The sequence below is a fragment of the Panulirus ornatus genome, chromosome 30 (assembly GCF_036320965.1).
Source record: "Panulirus ornatus isolate Po-2019 chromosome 30, ASM3632096v1, whole genome shotgun sequence".
NCBI lineage: Eukaryota > Metazoa > Arthropoda > Malacostraca > Decapoda > Palinuridae > Panulirus > Panulirus ornatus.
Window position 1 is genome coordinate 12,080,001 of NC_092253.1, and position 20,000 is coordinate 12,100,000.

Here is a 20,000-nt window from a genome sequence, read left to right on the forward strand (position 1 = left end):
ATATATATATATATATATATATATATATATATATATATATATATATATATATATATATATATATATATATATATATATATATATATATACATATATATATATATATATATATATATATATATATATATATATATATATATATATATATATATATATATATATATATATATATATATATATATATATACATACATATATATGAATATTTTTTTTTTTGCTTTGTCGCTGTCTCCCGCGTTTGCGAGGTAGCGCAAGGAAACAGACGAAAGAAATGGCCCAACCCACCCCCATACACATGTATATATATACGTCCACACACGCAAATATACATACCTACACAGCTTTCCATGGTTTACCCCAGACGCTTCACATGCCCTGATTCAATCCACTGACAGCACGTCAACCTCGGTATACCACATCGATCCAATTCACTCTATTCCTTGCCCTCCTTTCACCCTCCTGCATGTTCAGGCCCCGATCACACAAAATCTTTTTCACTCCATCTTTCCACCTCCAATTTGGTCTCCCACTTCCCCTCGTTCCCTCCACCTCCGACACATATATCCTCTTGGTCAATCTTTCCTCACTCATTCTCTCCATGTGCCCAGACCATTTCAAAACACCCTCTTCTGCTCTCTCAACCACGCTCTTTTTATTTCCACACATCTCTCTTACCCTTACGTTACTTACTCGATCAAACCACCTCACACTACACATTGTCCTCAAACATCTCATTTCCAGCATATCCATCCTCCTGCGCACAACTCTATCCATAGCCCACGCCTCGCAACCATACAATATATATATATATATATATTTTTTTTTTTTCATACTATTCGCTATTTCCCGCAATAGCGAGGTAGCGTTAAGAACAGAGGACTGGGCCTTTGAGGGAATATCCTCACCTGGACCTCTCCTCTGTTCCTTCTTTTGGAAAAAAAAAAAAAAAAACGAGAGGGGAGGATTTCCAGCCCCCCACTCCCTTCCCTTTTAGTCGCCTTCTACGACACGCAGGGAATACGTGGGAAGTATTCTTTCTCCCCTATCCCCAGGGAATATATATATATATATATATATATATATATATATATATATATATATATATATATATATATATATATATATATATGTGTGTGTGTGTGTATGAATGGGTGTGTCATTCTTCTTCTGTTTCCTGGCGCTACCTCGTGGACGCTGGAAATGGTGATTATATATAATGATAATACAATAATGAATATAAAGAAAGGATGAGGAGTTAGTTAGGAGAGTTTGACAAAGAGAATTTATGCTTCTGAAGTACAAGGGGCCAGTGGCACTGGGCGCGCCCAAATTGGAGATAGAATGACAAAGTTGATAAGATTTTGAGTACTTGGGTCATAGACTTCCAAAAGCATGAAAGGCATGCACCTGATAGTGTGAAATTTAAGATGTGATGAAGAATTGCGATTTGCTGTCAATGGACTGACGAGGGCTTATGAAGCAGCCAGGAAAACCACGGAAAAGTCTATGGGGTCATATTTTCATTGTCAATTTGGGTTTGTGTTGTTGATCCGTTATATATGACAGCTACAGAATGAATAAGAGGGAATGAGACCTTCAGTTTGTGTGTTCTTGGTGTTTACTTGCTAACTTGGGAAACTGGAAAACAATATGAAAACAAGAAATACCTTACCTCATCATTCAACCTTAGGAAGTCCCTTGTATAATCATGACGCTTGCGTAGTTCTCATAAATCTAGCTACGTCCACCAGTCAGGACCACAGGTCATAAAGTGCTGTGATGTGTGTGCAATTGTGTGGAGAGTGCGAAGATATCTGATAGTAATTGTTCGGTGTCTTGCTTGCAGTGGCTGCTTCTTGAAAGATTGTCTTGGGATATGATAAAACTGTATTTGTAGTGTTGCATTAATGGATGACGTCCAGAACGCAGGAGGGAGAGTATGATTTGCGTTTATTTGTGGTGTGTGATTTCTGATAGGTACATGTCTGTTGGATTGGAGTCTAAGACTGTGGTGGAAGAGCTGGGATGAGTCTGATTCTGTTGTATAGATCTGAATGCTGAACATGTTGAGAAGTGACTGTCCTGGAAAGATCTATATTTCATTGTTGAATACTTGTGGTTGCTAGGTAGACAATCATTATTCTGATTGCACCATTTAGTTTGGTTTGCTGCTTTGTCACATTTACAGTTTAAGAGGTCGGAAGACCAGGAAGGTGAGGTATAGTTTCAAGTAGAGCAGATGGATTGTTTGTTTCAGATATTTTCTTTTTTAATAGATACACTTAGTATTCTGAGGGCATTAAGGTGTATGTTTCTTCTGAGCTGATGTTGTTAGCGAGTGAAGTGAATTGCCATGTTTGTTTCGTGCGTTATGCCAAGAATAGTTTTGCTTTGTTCAGTGAGAGTGATTATCTGTTTAACGTGACTAGACAACTGAAGACTGGATATGAGGAAATTAGACCGTTGTTGACTGTTGCTGGTAGCTTCTTTCAATTGCGGTAAATGGATAAATATCATAAGAAATAAAACAATTATATGCAAATACACCTCAACTTTTCCTTCTTACCTGAAGATTTTCTTCTTTGGAGTTTTTGCAGCGATCATAAAGACGGCCTCGTCCACCAGGCGCGACCAGTGATTATGTGCTCAGTGTCATCAATGTGGAATTTTCATCTAGGACATTGGAGTGGATCTTGTTTAATGGTGAATCTGTGTTGGCAATATCTTTTGAGACAAACGTTGCCTAACACATGGACGAGAAGGTGCGATACATAATTTTCGTTTGCGTCGTTTCAGATGATAGCAATACCCTAGTATTAGCGTCGGAGGCAGTGGACGGTGTACTGTCAGCAGCGTGTCCCTTCCGATGTTCCGTCTTCCTCCTTAGTGATGGAAGTTTATCAGCTATAAGTGTCTATGAGGTGAGTTAATACACTTTTAGCTATTGTAGAGGGATATTGCTGTAGTCTACTTGATAAAGCCTGATACTACAGCTTCTGCCTTCTGCGCCATAGGTGTTACGAGGGCTGCAGACGCCTTGTGAGTTTGGGATATTCGATGTTGAAACTGGTGTCGTGGAAGATAATATGACGCAGGCGAGGGTATCCTACATGGTCGACACAGCTCAGCAGGTTAGTTCCTCTCCTATTACCGACAAGATGAGTCACTTTCTCTGTTAGTGATGAAGTGAATAGATTTCTCTCATACTGGTGATAAGGATGAAAGTTCACTCGCAGTATTACTCTCTCTCTCTCTCTCTCTCTCTCTCTCTCTCTCTCTCTCTCTCTCTCTCTCTCTCTCTCTCTCTCTCTCTCTCTCTCTCTCTCTCTCTCTCTCTCTCTCTCTCTCTCTCTCTCTCTCTCTCTCACATTACGACCTAAATGGTCAGGCTCCTTATATAACTAGCGAGCGAGTTTATTCTCACCTTAGAAATGCTGTAGAAAATATCGGTACAAATGAATGCTGATGAATACTCTTAAGGCGACTTTCACATTATAAAACATTAGTCACTATATTTGCACATCCTAATGATCTTCACACAGCTCTTGATAGACAATCTGGGATGATATAATCTTTGAAAACGATATGTATGCATTTTGGAAAAGCTTCAGTCAGTCTTTCAGCTCAGTAGAGGGGAAAATGTGTCCTAATCTCTAGTAAAGTATTTTTTCAAAACGGCAAAAATGGTAAATTGAGGGGACGAAGTCCATTTTCTCAAAGAAAGTTGCACATAAGAAACTCTAAGTGACCAAGACTCAACATGACATGGCAAATTCGGAAAATTTACGTAGATACGAAGACTTATACGTCATAGTAAACGTCGGTATGAAGCATGTATGCTAAGAATGGCAAAAGAGGCCCTAAGGAGTTCTAGGAATACGTTAGAAGCAAGGGAGCTATTCCCCAGTCAACTGGTCTATGAACTGCGGAAGTTGGTGTCGTGCTTCAAGACAAGAAGCCATAGTAAAGATCTACAATACGACTGAAGACACAACGCATGTCCCACATCCAGTTCCACCGCTGAGAGAGGAAAATATTCTGCAACATAACATAAAAGTTGAAGACTTATTATCAGCAATAATTCGAATAAAAGTAGATAAAACAGTAGGAGTGTGATAAGTTTATCCGAGGACAATTAAAGAGGCAAGACAGAGGTAGTTCAATCTCTATCATTCTTTCCATTAAGTCACTTGCTACGGGAAAAGTTCCAAAGAAATGGACGTTTATCAGTGTAAGCAGACTTTCATGAGAGTAATAAGTCACTGCCTAATAAGTCTAAAGTCTGCAGCTGGAAAGCTTATGGATACCATCGTCTGGGGAAAAAATTATGAGCAAGTCGCCAAACGATTTTCAGCAGGATTTTCCACGTCTCACGTCTGACACGTTTGCTTATGAAATAGCTAGTCTGTATTCAGATTTAAGACCAGAATTCTATAGAATGCTGTATCAACGATTACTTGTGAAAGTTAAGTCACAAAGTAAAGACGGGTGCATACTTCAGTGGCTAGGAAAGTAGGTGACTGGCGTAAAGAAAGAGTGGGTAATAATGGTTAGACCTCTGAATAGTTTGAAGGAACAAGTGGTGTACCACAGGGATCAGTACTGGGACCATTTCTCTTTCATATATATATCGATGATACTGATAATGGGCTGCATTGTAAGATATTGAAATTTGCTGATGAATCTAGGTTGAAAATTAACTTTACTCCTAAAACTGAACGTCTGCAGCTTCAAGCTAATAAAGACAAACTGTTAGACTGAACTAACAAATGGTAAATGTATTTTAACATCGACAAGCGCAGTTTCACATAACGGTAGCAAAAACGAGAGAGCAAGCTACAGTGTAAATTGCGTTGAGCTACAAATGGTAAATGAGGAATAAGACGGGCGCAAAAATTTCTGGTAATCTAAAGCCAAGTAAACAATACACATATGTAGTAAAAAGACTAAACAAAAATCTTGGATTCATAAACAGGGCTTTCGAATGTAAGTGTAGGGAATTCAAACCTCATTCTTAGAATTTATTAGTGTTTCCCATCTTGAATACACGTAGTCTTTAGTTTTTTCAGCCAACTTGATAGAGATAAATGCATGGAGAGAGACAGCATAGTTTCGAGGTGCCAAACGATTCCTGGACTGAGAAGCAAGTACTGTGTGAGATCCGACAAAACGACTCACATTCATTTACCTTCGAAAAGAAAAGATTAATGTGTGATCTGATACAGATTTTTAAGATTATCAAAATTTCTATCTCGATCTAACAAGCTATTTACGGCTTGATTCGTCTGATTATACTTGCATAAGAAGATACAGACTCATGGACAAACGCTTCTTCTGATGAAGCAAATGTTTTTCCTTTGACTGGATTGCTAACATGAAATTGATATACCAGTTAGAGTGGTTGAAAGCATCACTGTAATACGCTTAAGAACAAACTTGAAAAGAAATGTTTTGCTTCAGATCCACGACTGACATTATTTGCGCCTCGGTCAAATAAACACTTTGTAGGTTTTGCTTTTTGAAATATTTGTATGCTTTTTCATTCTTACCTCACTAATCTATGAGTTTCGCTCTTCTCCACTAACGTAAATAGCCTCCAATGGACCTAGCATCCAAATACTTTTTCAAATCCATGTACTCATTGTAAAACATTTGAGTATTTCCAATAGGTTCGGTGGCTGTCATGGTGTGTGACGGTGGTGGTGGCAAGCGAAGATCCAGCCTTCCTCGCTGCTGTAGCCAGACGGTCCTTCAGTAGCCAACTCCTGGCGTGGCCTGCGAGGCTTTTGATTGTCACTCGTTTACCCATCCTGGCCTTGCACGACCTCCACAGAACCTTCGCTGAGAGGAATGCAATGTTGATCATCGTAGATGACACCCCGGCCAGTCATAGGTCATACATATGGTTCTTCAACGTACCTGGAATGTGTCCATTAGGCAAAGTATATATGAATATATTTTTCATTCATTTTAGTACTTAAAACTGTAGGGAAGAAATATGATACAAAGTTAAAACATCAACAGATGCAGTATGTACCTACACCTACCGTACAGCCTTCCGGGGTCTCAGCCGCTGCTAGTTGCTTCCTGGACACCCCACCGGGGCCTTGCTCTCACCACTCACCTCCCGCTCTTCCCAGACAAGTTTTCCAAGTGAGGAATTACTGTGTATGATGGGCATAAGTAACTGAAAGAATATCTTATGAATGAATCGCTTAGAAAGTGTACTGCCAAGTACAAGCATGTCATGCCAAATTAACATTACTTGAAATATAAATATTTGGTATTCATGTATCTTTCTGTACAGAAATACCGAGTTCATTATAATCATACAATCTGAGAATGGTAAAAAAAAACGCAACCATTTTTACGGTAGAAACTCATACAGAGGTTTAACGGTTAGCACCTTCAACAATTACGCAGCATTCTGCACGCATTCCATTTTTTTCTTTCTTTTCTGGTCAGGAGATTTTTGACATCCTCTGTATATCTAATGATATTGATCTATGGGTTTTGAAACATGCTATTCCATTTTCTCCTTATACCATCTAAAATATACAATAACCTTTAGAGTTTTTGCGACTAGACGAAGTTTTTCGTAAATTATGTTCATGTCTTACCCCAGTGAGGAGCAAAACTATATTAGAGGCAGTAACAAACTGAATTTTAGCACTAACCTGCCAAAATTTTAAAAGAATAATTAAAATCCTATCATAGTGCATTTCATCTGATGCATATTCATAAACCTAAAAGTAAAACAAGGTAAAGAAAAAGGCACTAGATTCCCGAAACTCTTCTTTAGCGCTCCTCTTTTACAAGATGAGTCTATATGCGCTAGGAAAGACAACAAAGGCCCCATTCGTTCACACTCAGTCTCTAGCTGTCATGCAATAACGCCCGAAACCACAGCTCCCTTTCCACATCCAGGCCCCACACAACTTTCCATGGTTTACCCCAGACGCTTCACATGCCCTGATTCAATCCATTGACAGCACGTCGACCCCGGTATACCACATCGATCCAATTCACTCTATTCCTTGCACGCCTTTCACCCTCCTGCATGTTCAGGCCCCGATCACTCAAGATCTTTTTCGCTCCATCTTTCCACCTCCAATTTGGTCTCCCACTTCTCCTTGTTCCCTCCACCTCCGACACATATAACCTCTTGGTCAATCTCTCCTCACTCATTCTCTCCATGTGCCCAAACCATTTCAAAACACACTCTTCTGCTCTCTCAACCACGCTCTTTTTATTTCCACACATCTGTCTTACCCTTACATTACTTACTCGATCAAACCACCTCACACCACATATTGTCCTCAAACATCTCATTTCCAGCACATCCACCCTCCTGCGCACAACCCTATCCATAGCCCACGCCTCAAACCATACAACATTTTTGGAACCACTATTCCTTCAAACATACCCATTTTTGCTTTCCGAGATAATGTTCTCGACTTGCAAACATTCTTCAAGGCTCCCAGGATTTTCGCCCCCTCTCCCACCCTATGATTCACTTCCGCTTCCATGGTTCCATCCGCTCCCATTTTGGTAAAGTGTGTGAAAGAAGAAAGCTTAGAGTAAATGTGAATAAGAGCAAGGTTATTAGGTACAGTAGAGTTGAGGGTCAAGTCAATTGGAAGATAAGTTTGAAGGGAGAAAAACTGGAGGAAGTAAAGTGCTTTAGATATCTGGGAGTGGATATATATATATATATATATATATATATATATATATATATATATATATATATATATATATATATATATCCCTGGGGATAGGGGAGAAAGAATACTTCCCACGTATTCCCTGCGTGTCGTAGAAGGCGACTAAAAGGGGAGGGAGCGGGGGGCTGGAAATCCTGCCCTCTCATTATTTTTTTTTAATTTTCCAAAAGAAGGAACAGAGAAGGGGCCAGGTGAGGATATTCCCTCAAAGGCCCAGTTCTCTGTTCTTAACGCTACCTCGCTAACGCGGGAAATGGCGAATAGTTTGAAAGAAAAAGAAAGATATATATATATATATATATATATATATATATATATATATATATATATATATATATATATATATTTCCCGCGATAGCGAGGTAGCGTTAAGAACAGAGGACTGGGCCTTTGAGGGAATATCCTCACCTGGCCCTCTTCTCTGTTCCTTCTTTTTGAAAATAAAAAAAAAAAAAAAAAGAGGGAAAGAGAGAGAGAGAGAGAGAGAGAGAGAGAGAGAGAGAGAGAGAGAGAGAGAGAGAGAGAGAGAGAGAGAGAGAGAGAGAGAGAGAGAGAGAGAGAGAGAGAGAGAGAGAGAGAGAGAGTTATTGTACCTAAACCTGCCTTGTACTGGTTGTAACTGGAGTAAGAAGTTACATAGGATATCGTTGTATCACTTTTTTTGAGGAAAAGGAGCACAGGTGAATGGACACATATTTCCCCTACTTCTGAAAGTATTGTAAAATCTCATTTGCAGGAGCCCCATGAATTGTATCACTGGGTAGGAAAATGATGATAGATAGCAGTTAGTTGAGAATATGTTGTTAGGTATGAAAAATATTTTTAAAAGACTGTTATTCAATTATTGATTAATCACAATTTAAGAGATATACGGATCTTCTGATCTCTGTTGTTAAACGTTTTGGCAGGTTCCTTCAAAGTCCAAATTTGATGGTGGCGTCTGAGGCGTTTGTCTCTCACAGACCAGTCATTATAAAGGATCCCAAGGCACCTGGTGGGAAGCGCCTCACCTTCGTGGGACTGATGGAGAAATTTATCAATTACATCTCCCAAGGCATCAATTTTACGTAAGTATAAGCTCATCGCTCGTCATTCTTAGGTGCGTCAACTTTTTCAGTAATCCAGTTATTTCATGATGCCGCTCTGAGCTTTGCACTCATCTAGAGGTTTGATAGTCGTATATGAATGAAAAGCTATCAATGGATGTTTAGAAATTACTATATCGGAGTGAATGCAACAAATACACGATAATCGTATCTCAGGGACTGTTTACAGAATAGAGCAAAATTCAGTCTTGAAAACAGAAACATGTATTCTTTTCAGATCAAATTCATTAGTCTAACTTTTTCAGAATATTAATGCTAGTTTCATTAAAGATCTATTTGAATGTATAGCTTTAACTGACAGTTTCAATAAACGGAGAGGTAGTGCAATCCCTACAAGTTGTACCTTAGCAGAGGGATATGGAAAAAGTGCATATGTTAAAATCCCTTTCACACACACACACACACACTCACACACACACACACACACACACACACACACACACACACACACACACACACACATGCGTCTCTACCTTATGAACTTCACAGACAGTCCATGAAGAAGCAAACAGCTCAGTTTCTGTTAGTTAGGTTATGTGGTATGTCAACTAATGTGTAACTGTAACTATTCATCACTCAATGTAAACTGAATTCTTCATGTATAAACAACACTTTTTACTCTCTGAACGTTTCTGTATATCTGCTACCCTGACTATCCTAACGTACCTCACTCCCCTGTGTACCCAAAGTGTGGAAATATCCAACCCACCTCGATCTTAACCGGTTACTATCATTACCTTCAGTTCTGTGATATTTTCATCCGAATGGCTACCTAAAGTCGATAAACCGATTCTTACTTATCTATTTACACAAAAACACCTACACACACACACACACACACACACACACACACACACACACGCGCGCGCGCGCGCGCGCGGGTCTCCATAGTGAAATGCTTAGCCTTACTGACATGCGCTGGCCAGCGTGAGGTCCACATTGGTTCGAGCCCTGGGCATGGCAGTCGGCCTCAACCCTCTTCTCCCCTACCTAATCGCACCCTACCCCTATCAAAAAAAAAAAATTCATGATATAACTACATAAATAAGAGGGATTTGTCACTATGTAGGGTAACACAGACTTGCACTTACTATCTTCCCACAGCAATATAGAGGCGAATGTATCTATCGCTTTTTGGGTATTTTCTTTTTTTCATTTTACTCATGCATGATATAAAGACATTCTCTAATGAAGGATAAGAGATTTGAGTATTTTCTTATGCACATGGAACAAGCATCTCAGCTGCCAAAATGCGCAATGAAAGGAAAAGTATTGAGGATATTCAAAAAAGCTGAACGTATATTGCGTTCAGCAATATAATGTAACTAGTTCATCTCAACATTGCAATGCAACTATTACATCGCTATTTTATACGCTATTACGAGAGCGCCTTGGTAGTAACAATGACACTCAGAAAAGTGCATGTTGCTCGAAATACGACGTAGATTATCATATACAATGTCAGTGTTTACAGCAAGGTATGAAAACAGAAAACGACCTAAGTTCAACCACCGATTAAGCAGTTTTTCAGTCTCGAGAGAACAAATTTACGCATGTACTCATGTGTGGGTAGCTTCAGACAGTGGGTAGTTTAAGTTCTAGGCAAAGAGGGTGTTCTGAAGTCATCTACCAGTCGCTGTGAGTACTTGGAACAGACTAGGCATCACGGGTCACGTAGAAGAGTTTGGGTTGGTAAAACACTAACCTGAAGTCTCATGAAATAGCTTACCTGCTGGACATCTTATTGCCATTATGTGAGTTTTATTACGTTTGTGTTTTTTGTTTTAGTGTTAGATCACAGAATGTTTAGAGCTTAAGAATTAGGTAAAAGTTACAAGTGTTGAAACTAGTTGTCAACTAGTTGTCCTATGTAAGATTAGAAGTGTTTTAGCATAAGTGTGATTTGTCAAATTGTTAAATAGTATGTTTCTGGTGATCTAAATAGCCCTTATTTGAACCAAAAATGTTTTAGACACAATTAAGTCTCGTGTGAGTACAGACTAGTGGAGACCAAGTGAACTCTCGTGATCACATGTTTTGTGAACCGTGCTGTGCTTCAGTCTACAGGTGACCGGGTGTTAACCCACGGTCCTGTCTGAGGAGTTCAGTAGTGTTGTATGGCTCCAGGATTCGGGAGAAGTTTTCAATGGGGAATGGCCCAATTCAAAGGCGCCGTTTCAGCGCCAGGCTATTCAGCACCACCGTCTCAGCACCACCAAGAAATATGGAAACTGAGGATTATGGAAATACGAAAACTAATGATTAAATTTTTGGTATTCATAAAAAAACAAGTATATCAATATATTTTTGGTGTTCATATAGAACAAATATATCATACGTGTATTAACTCGCTTTCTCTTCATATGATTATTCATTTTTTTATATAAATTACTTAATTACAATAATTCATTAAGAGTCATACATATCTAAGAGATTCTCTTGCATGTTTAGAAATCATTAGACTATTAAGAAAAATATTATTTATTCAAAGAATGATACATTCTTTCCTCTACTTTTCTGTATTTCAGTAATTTGGGTTGAAGGTCATGTACAGCTAAATGTTTCTCGAAATATCTTCATTGTCAAAACTTTTTCATGGTTTATCCCAGACGTTTCACATGCTCTAGCTCAATCCAGTGACAGCACGTCGACCCGGTATAGCACATAGTTCCAATTCATTCTATTCCTTGCACGCCTTTCACCCTCCTGCTTGTTCAGGCCCCAATCGCTTAGAATCTTTTTCACTCAATCCTTCCACCTCCAATTTGGTCTCCCACTTCTCTTCGTTCCCTCCACCCCTGACACATAGATCCTCTTTTTCAATCTTTCATCATTCACTTTTTTTGTGTGACACAACAATTCCAACACATCCTCCTCTGCGCTCTCAACCACACTCTTTCAATTACCAGACATCTCGCTTGCCCTTTCATTACTTACTCGATGAAATCACCTCACACCATATATTGTCCTCAAACATCTCATTTCCAACACATCCACCATCCTCCGAACAACCCCATCTAGAGCCCACACCTCGCAACCATATAACATTTTTGGAACCACTATTCCCTCAAACATACCCAATTTTGCTCTCCGAGACAATGTTCTCGTCATCCACACATTCTTCAACGCTCCCAGAAACTTCGCCCCCTCCCCCACCCTGTGACTCACTTCCGCTTCCATGGATCCATCCGCTTCCAAATCCACCCCCAGATATCTAAAACACTTCACTTCCTCCAGTTTTTTCCAGTCAAACTTACCTCCCAATTGACTTGTCCCTCAACCCTACTGTACCTAATAACCTTGCTCTTATTAACATTTACTCTCAGTTTCCTTCTTTCACACACTTTATCAAAGACAGTCACCAACTCCTGTAGTTTCTCAACGGAATCAGCCACAAGCGCTGTATCATCAGCGAACAACAACTGACTCACTTCCCAAGCCCTCTCATCCACAAAAGACTGCATACTTGCCCCCTCTCTCGAAAACTCTGGCATTCACCTCCTTAACAACCGCATACATAAACAAATCAAACAACCATGGGGACATCACGCACCCCTGCCGTAAACAAACATTCACTGAGAACCAATCACTTTCCTCTCTTCTTGCTCGTGCACATGCCTTACATCCTTTATAAAAACTTTTCGTTGCTTCCAGCAACTTTCATCCCTCACCATATGCTCTTAATACCTTCCACAGAGAATCTCTATCAACTCTATTATATGCCTTCTAAGTATTTCTCACATACATTCTTCAAAGCAGACACCTGATCTACACATCCTCTACCACTTCCGAAACAACACTGCTCTTCCAAAATCTGATGTTCTGTACATGCCTTCACCCTCTCAATCAATACCCTCCCAAATAATTTCCCAAGAATACTCAATAAACTAATATATCTGTAATTTGAACACTCACCATTATCTCCTTTACCTTCGTACAGTGGCAATCTGCATGCATTCCGCCAATCCTAAGGCACTTCACCATGAGTCATATATACATTGAATATCCTCATCAACCAGTCAACAATACAGTCACCCCTATTTGAAAAAATCCACTGCAAAACCATCCAAACCCTCCGCCTTGCCGGCTTTCATCTTCCGCAAAGCTTTCACTGCCTCATCTCTGTCTACCAAATCATTCTCCTTGACCCCCTCTCACTTCACATACCACCTCGACCAAAACACCCTATATCTGCCAATCTATCGTTTAACATATTCAACAAACCTTCAAAACACTTCAGAGGAAGGAGTCGCGAGGGGGGGGGGGGGTGCTCATCCTCCTCGAAGTCTCAGATTAGGTTGTCTAAATGTGAGTGGATATAACCAAGATGAGAAAAAAGGAGAGATAGGAAGTATGTTTGAGGAAATGAATCTGGATGTTTTGGCTATGAGTGCAAACAAGATCAAGGGTAAAGAGAAAGGGTGATTTGGGAATGTTTTGGGAGGAAAGTCAGGGGTTGGTAAAAGGATAAGAGCAAAGGAAGGAGTAGCTTTACTCCTGAAACATGAGTTGTGGGAGTATATGATCGAGTGAAAGTGGATGGAGAGAGAGGGGTGATTACTGGGGCCTATGCACCTGGGCATGAGAAGAAAGATCATGAGAGGCAAGTGTTTTGGGAGCAGCTGAGTGAATGTGTTGGCAGTTTTGATGCACGAAACCGGGTTATAGTGATGGGTGATTTGAATGCAAAAGTGAGTAATGTGGCAGTTGTGGGAATAATTGATGAGCATCTGGTGTTCAGTGTTGTAAATGTAAAATGCGAGGATCTTGTATTTTTGTGTGCTGAAAAAGGATTGGTGATTGGGAATACCTGGTTTATAAAGAGAGATATACAGACGCATACGTATATAAGTAGGAGAGACTGCCAGAGAGCAATATTGGATTACGTGCTAATTGACAGGCGCGTTAAAGAGAGACATATGGATATTAATGTGCTGAGAAATGCAACTGGAGGGATGTCTGACCACTATCATCTGGAGGAGAAAGTGAAGATTTGTAGAAGTTTTCAAAAAAGAAGAGAGAATGTTGGGGTGAAGAGAGTGGTGAGAGTAAGTGAGCTTAGGAAGGTGTCTTCTGTGAGGAAGTGCCAGGAAAGACTGAGTGCAGAATGGAAAAAGGTGAAAGCAAAGGACATAAGAGGAGTGAGGGAGGAATGGGATGTATTTAGGGAAGCAGTGATGGTTGGCGCAAAAGATTCTTGTGGCAGATTAGAAAGGATAGTGAGTGTTGGGATGAAGAGGTAAGATTATTAGTGAAAGAGAAGAGAGAGGCATTTGGACGAGTTTTGCACAGAAATAGTGCAAATGACTGGTAGGAACATAAAAGAAAGAGGCAGAGATCAAGAGAATAGTGCAAGAGGTGAAAAAGAGGGCAAATGATAGTTGAGGTGAGAGAGTATCATTAAATCTTAGGAAGAATAAAAAGATGTTTTGGAAGGAGGTAGATAAAGTGCGTAAGACAAGAGAACAGATGAGATTATCGGTGAAGGGAGCCAATAGGGAGGTAATAAAAAGTAGTGGTGATGTGAGAAGATGGAGCGAGTAAGTATACGTATGTAAGTAGGAGAGACGGTCAGAGAGCGTTACTGGATTACGTGTTAAGTGATAGGCTCGTGAAAGAGACTTTTGGATGTTGATGTGCTGAGATGTGCAACTGGAGGGATGTATGATCATTATCTTATGGAGGCGAAGGTGAAGATTTGTAGAGGTTTTCAGAAAAAGAGGAGAGAATGTTCGGGTGAAGAGAGTGGTGAAAGTAAGTGAGCTTGGGAAGGAGACTTGTGTGAAGAAGTAACAGGAGGGACTGAGTACAAAATTGAAAAAGGGAGAGAACAAAGGACGTAAGGGGGTGGGGGAGGAATGGGATATATTTACGGAAGCAGTGATGGCTTGCGCAAAAGATGCTTGTGGCATGAGAAGCGTCGGAGGTGGGCAGATTAGAAAGGGTAGTAAGTGGTGGGATGGAGAAGTAAGATTATTAGTGAAAGACAAGAGAGAGGCATTTGGACGATTTTTGCAGGGAAAAAATGCAAATGTGTGGGAGATGTATGAAAGAAAGAGGCAGGAGGTAAAGAGAAAGGTGCAAGAGGTGAAGAAGAGGGCAAATGAGAGTTGGGGTGAGAGAGTATCCTTAAATTCTAAGGAGAATAAGATGTTTTTGAAGGAGGTAAATAAAGTGCGTAAGACAAGGGAACAAATGGGAACTTCAGTGAAGGGGGCTAATGGGGAGGCGGTAACAAGTAGTGGTAATGTGAGAAGGAGATGGAGTGAGAGTTTTTAAGGTTTTTTGAATGTGTTTGATGATAGAGTGGCAGATATAGGGTGTTTTGGTCGAGGTGGTGTGGTAAGCGAGAGGGTTAGGGAGAAGGATTTGGTAAACAGAGAAGAGGTAGTAAAAGCTTTGCGGAAGATGAAAGCCAGCAAGGCAGCGGGTTTGGGTGGTATTGCAATGGAGTTCATTTTTTTTTTTTTTTTTTTTTTTACAACTACTAAGGAGCTCTAAAGCCAAAACGAATTTCATTTTGTATTAATTTTTGTATAACAATTTGACGAATAAAGTATCTTATCTTACCTTATCTTATCTTAAAAGGGGGTGACTGTACTGTTGACTTTTTGGTAAGGTTATTCAATGTATGTATGACTTATGATAATGTGCTTGAGAATTAGAGGAATGCTTGCATAGTGCCACTGTACAAAGGCAAAGGGGATAAAAGCGAGTACTCAAATTACAGAGGTACAAGAATGTTGAGTATTCCTGGGAAATTATATGGGAGGGTATTGATTGAGAGGGTGAGTGTATGTACAGACCATCAGATTGCGGAAGAGCAGTGTGGTTTCAGAAGTGGTAGAGGTTGTGTGGATCATGTGTTTGCTTTGAAGAATGTACGTAAGAAATAATTAGAAAAGCAAATGGATTTATATGAATCATTTATGGATTTGGAGTAGGTATATGATAGAGTTGATAGAGATGTTCTGTGGAAGGTATTAAGAATATATGGTGTGGGGGGGCAAGATGGTAGAAGCAGTGAAAAGTTTTTATCGGGGATGTAAGGCTTGTTTACGTGAAGGAAAAGATGAAAGTAATTGGTTTTCAGTGAATGTTGGTTTGCGGCAGGGGCGTGTGATGTCTCCATGGTTGTTTAATTTGTTTATGGATACGGCTGTTAGGGAGGTGAATGCAAGAGTTCTGAAAAGAGGGGTAAGAATGCAGTCTGCTTTGGATGAGAGAGCTTGGGAAATGAGTCAGTTGTTGTTCGCTGATGATACAGCGCTTGTGGCTGATTCCTGTGAGAAACTGCAGCAGCTGGTGACTGAGTTTGGTAAAGCGTGTGAAAGAAGAAACCTGAGAGTAAATATGTATAAGAGCAAGGTTATTTGGTACAGTAGGGTTAAAGGAGAAATCAATTTGGAGATAAGTTTAAATGGAGAAAAACTGGAGAAAGTGAAGTGTTTTAGATATCTGGGAGTGGATTTGGCAGCGGATGGATCCATGAAAGCGGAAGTGAATCATAGGGTGGGAGAGGGGACTAAAGTTCTGAGAGCGTTGAAGAATGTGTGGAAGTCGAGAACACTATCTTGGAAAGCAAAATTGGGTATGTTTGAAGGAATAGTGGTTCAAACAATGTTATATAGTTGCAAGGCGTTTGCTATAGATAGAGTTGTGTGAAGGAGGGTGGATGTGCTGGAAATGAAATGTTTGAGGACAATATATGGTGTGAGGTGGTTTGATCGAGTAAGTAATAGGGTAAGAGAGATGTGTGGTAATAAAAAGCATATGGTTGAGAGAGCAGAAGAGGGTGTTTTGAAATGGTTTGGTCAAATGGGGATAATTAGCGAGGAAAGATTGACCAAGAGGATATATGTGTCAGAGGTGGAAGGAACGAGGAGGAGTGGGAGACCAAATTGGAGGTAGAAAAATGGAATCAAAAAGATTTTGAGTTACCGGGGCCTCAACATGTAGGAGGGTGAAAGACGTGCAAGGAATAGAGTGAATTGGAACGATGTGGTATACCAGGGTCGACGTGCAGTCAATGGATTGAACCAGGGCATGTGAAGAGTCTGAGGGAAACAATGGAAAGAGAGCTGTGGTTTCAGTGCATTATACATGGTAGCTAGAGACTGAGTTTGAACGAATGTGGAATTTGTTGTTTTTTCCTAGCTCAGTGAATAAAAGCGAGGTTATTAGCTACAGTAGGGTTGAGGGTCAAGTCAAATGGGAGGTAAGTTTGAATGGAGAAAAACTGGAGGAAGTAAAGTGTTTTAGATATCTGGGAGTGGACTGGCAGCTGATGGAACCATGGAAGCGGAAGTGAATCATAGGGTGGGGGAGGGGGCGAAAATTCTGGGAGCCTTGAGGAATGTTTGGAAGTCAAAAACATTATCCTCGAAAGCAAAAATGGGTATGTTTGAAGGAATAGTGCTTCAAACAATTTTGTATGGTTGCGAGACGTGGGCTATGGATAGAGTTGTGCGCAAGAGAGTGGATGTGCTGGAAATGAGATGTTTGAGGACAATTTTTGGTGTGAGGTGGTTTGATCGAGTAAGTAATGTAAGGGTAAGAAAGATGTGTGGAAATAAAATGAGTGTGATTTAAAGAGCAGAAGAGGGTATTTTGAAATGGTTTGGTTACATGGAGAGAATGAGTGAGGAAAGATTGACAAAGAGGATATATGTGTCATAGGTGGAGGGAACGAGGAGAAGTGGGAGACCAAATTGGAGGTGGAAAGATGGAGTGAAGAAGATTCTGAGTGATCGGGGCCTGAACATGCAGGAGAGTGAAAGGCGGGCAAGGAATAGAGTGAATTGGAACGATGTTTTATACCCTGGTCGACCTGGTGTCAATGAATTGAACCAGGGCATGTGAAGCGTCTGGGGTAAGGCATGGAAAGTTCTGTGGGGCCTGAATGTGGAAAGGGAGCTGTGGTTTCGGTGCATTATTACATGACAACTAGACACTGAGTGTGAACGAATGGGGCCTTTATATATAAATATATATATATATATATATATATATATATATATATATATATATATATATATATATATATATATATATATATATATATATATATATATATATACATATATATATATATATATATATATATATATATATATATATATCCATCACTGATTCCCTAAATACATCCCATTCCTCCCCCACTCCCCTTACTTCCATTGTTCTCACCTTTTTCCATTCTGTACTCAGTCACTCCTGGTACTTCCTCACACAAGTCTCCTTCCCAAGCTCACTTACTCTCACCACCCTCTTCACCCCAACATTCACTCTTCTTTTCTGAAAACCCATACAAATCTTCTCCTTAGCCTCCACAAGATAATGATCAGACATCCCTCCAGTTGCACCTCTCAGCACATTAACATCCAAAAGTCTCTCTTTCGCACGCCTGTCAATTAACACGTAATCCAATAACGCTCTCTGGCCATCTCTCCTATTTACTACGTATACTTATGTATATCTCGCTTTTTAAACCAGGTATTCCCAATCACCAGTCCTTTTTCAGCACATAAATCTACAAGCTCTTCACCATTTCCATTTACAGCACTGAACACCCCATGTATACCAATTATTCCCTCAACTGCCACATTACTCACCTTTGCATTCAAATCACCCATCACTATAACCCGGTCTCGTGCATCAAAACCACTAACACACTCATTCAGCTGCTCCCAAAACACTTGCCTCTCATGATCTTTCTTCTCATGCCCAGGTGCATATGCACCAATAATCACCCATCTCTCTCCATCAACTTTCAGTTTTACCCATATTAATCGAGAATTTACTTTCATACATTCTATCACATACTCCCACAACTCCTGTTTCAGGAGTACTGCTACTCCTTCCCTTGCTATTGTCCTCTCACTAACCCCTGACTTTACTCCCAAGACAGTCCCAAACCACTCTTCCCCTTTACCCTTGAGCTTCGTTTCACTCAGAGCCAAAACATCCAGGGTCCTTTCCTCAAACATACTACCTATCTCTCCTTTTTTTCACATCTTGGTTACATCCACACACATTTAGACACCCCAGTCTGAGCATTCGAGGAGGATGAGCACTCCCCGCGTGACTCCTTCTTCTGTTTCCCATTCTAGAAAGTTAAAAATACAAGGAGGGGAGGATTTCTGGCCCCCCGCTCCCGTCCCCTCTAGTCGCCTTCTACGACACGCGAGGAATGCGTGGGAAATATTCTTGTGGCATGAGAAGAGTGGGAGGTGGGTTGATTAGAAAAGGTAGTGAGTGGTGGGATGAAGAAGTAAGATCATTAGTGAAAGAGAAGAGAGAGGCATTTGGACGATTTTTGCAGGGAAAAAATTCAATTGAGTGGGAGATGTATAAAAGAAAGAGACAGGAGGTCAAGAGAAAGGTGCAAGAGGTGAAAAAGAGAGCAAGTGAGAGGTGGGGTGAGAGAGTATCATTAAATTTTAGGGAGAATAAAAAGATGTTCTAGAAGGAGGTAAACAAAGTGCGTAAGACAAGGGAGCAAATGGGAACTTCAGTGAAGGGCTCAAATGGGGAGGTGAAAACAAGTAGAGGTGATGTGAGAAGGAGATGGAGTGAGTGTTGTGAAGGTTTGTTGAATGTGTTTGATGATTGTTGAATGATGTTTGATGAGTGGCAGATATAGGGTGTTTTGGTCGAGGTGGTGTGCAAAGTGAGAGGGTTAGGGAAAATGATTTGGTAAACAGAGAAGAGGTAGTAAAAGCTTTGCGGAAGATGAAAGCCAGCAAGGCAGCAGGTTTGGATGGTATTGCAGTGGAATTTATTAAAAAAGGGGGTGACTATATTATTGACTGGTTGGTAAGGTTATTTAATGTATTTATGACTCATGGTGAGGTGCCTGAGGATTGGCGGAATGCGTGCATAGTGCCATTGCACAAAGGCAAAGGGGATAAGAGTGAGTGCTCAAATTACAGAGGTATAAGTCTGTTGAGTATTCCTGGATTATATGGGAGGGTATTGATTGAGAGGGTGAAGGCATGTACAGAGCATCAGATTGAGGAAGAGCAGTGTGGTTTCAGAAGTGGTAGAGGATGTGTGGATCAGGTGTTTGCTTTGAAGAATGTATGTGAGAAATACTTAGAAAAGCAAATGGATTTGTATGTAGCATTTATGGATCTGGAGAAGGCATATGATAGAGTTGATAGAGATG

The 20,000-nt window shown here is 40.3% G+C and overlaps 1 protein-coding gene across 1 annotated transcript in view; it reads left to right on the forward strand.

Moving 5' to 3' along the window:
- Window positions 1-20,000, forward strand: part of LOC139758274 (probable glutamate receptor) — a 355,157-nt gene that overhangs the window by 206,865 nt on the left and 128,292 nt on the right. Inside the window, exons 6-8 of the mRNA XM_071679484.1 lie at window positions 5,783-5,893; window positions 6,025-6,153; window positions 8,636-8,794. Coding sequence (XP_071535585.1) covers window positions 5,783-5,893; window positions 6,025-6,153; window positions 8,636-8,794 — 399 coding nt within the window. The remainder of the gene's footprint in view (window positions 1-5,782; window positions 5,894-6,024; window positions 6,154-8,635; window positions 8,795-20,000) is intronic.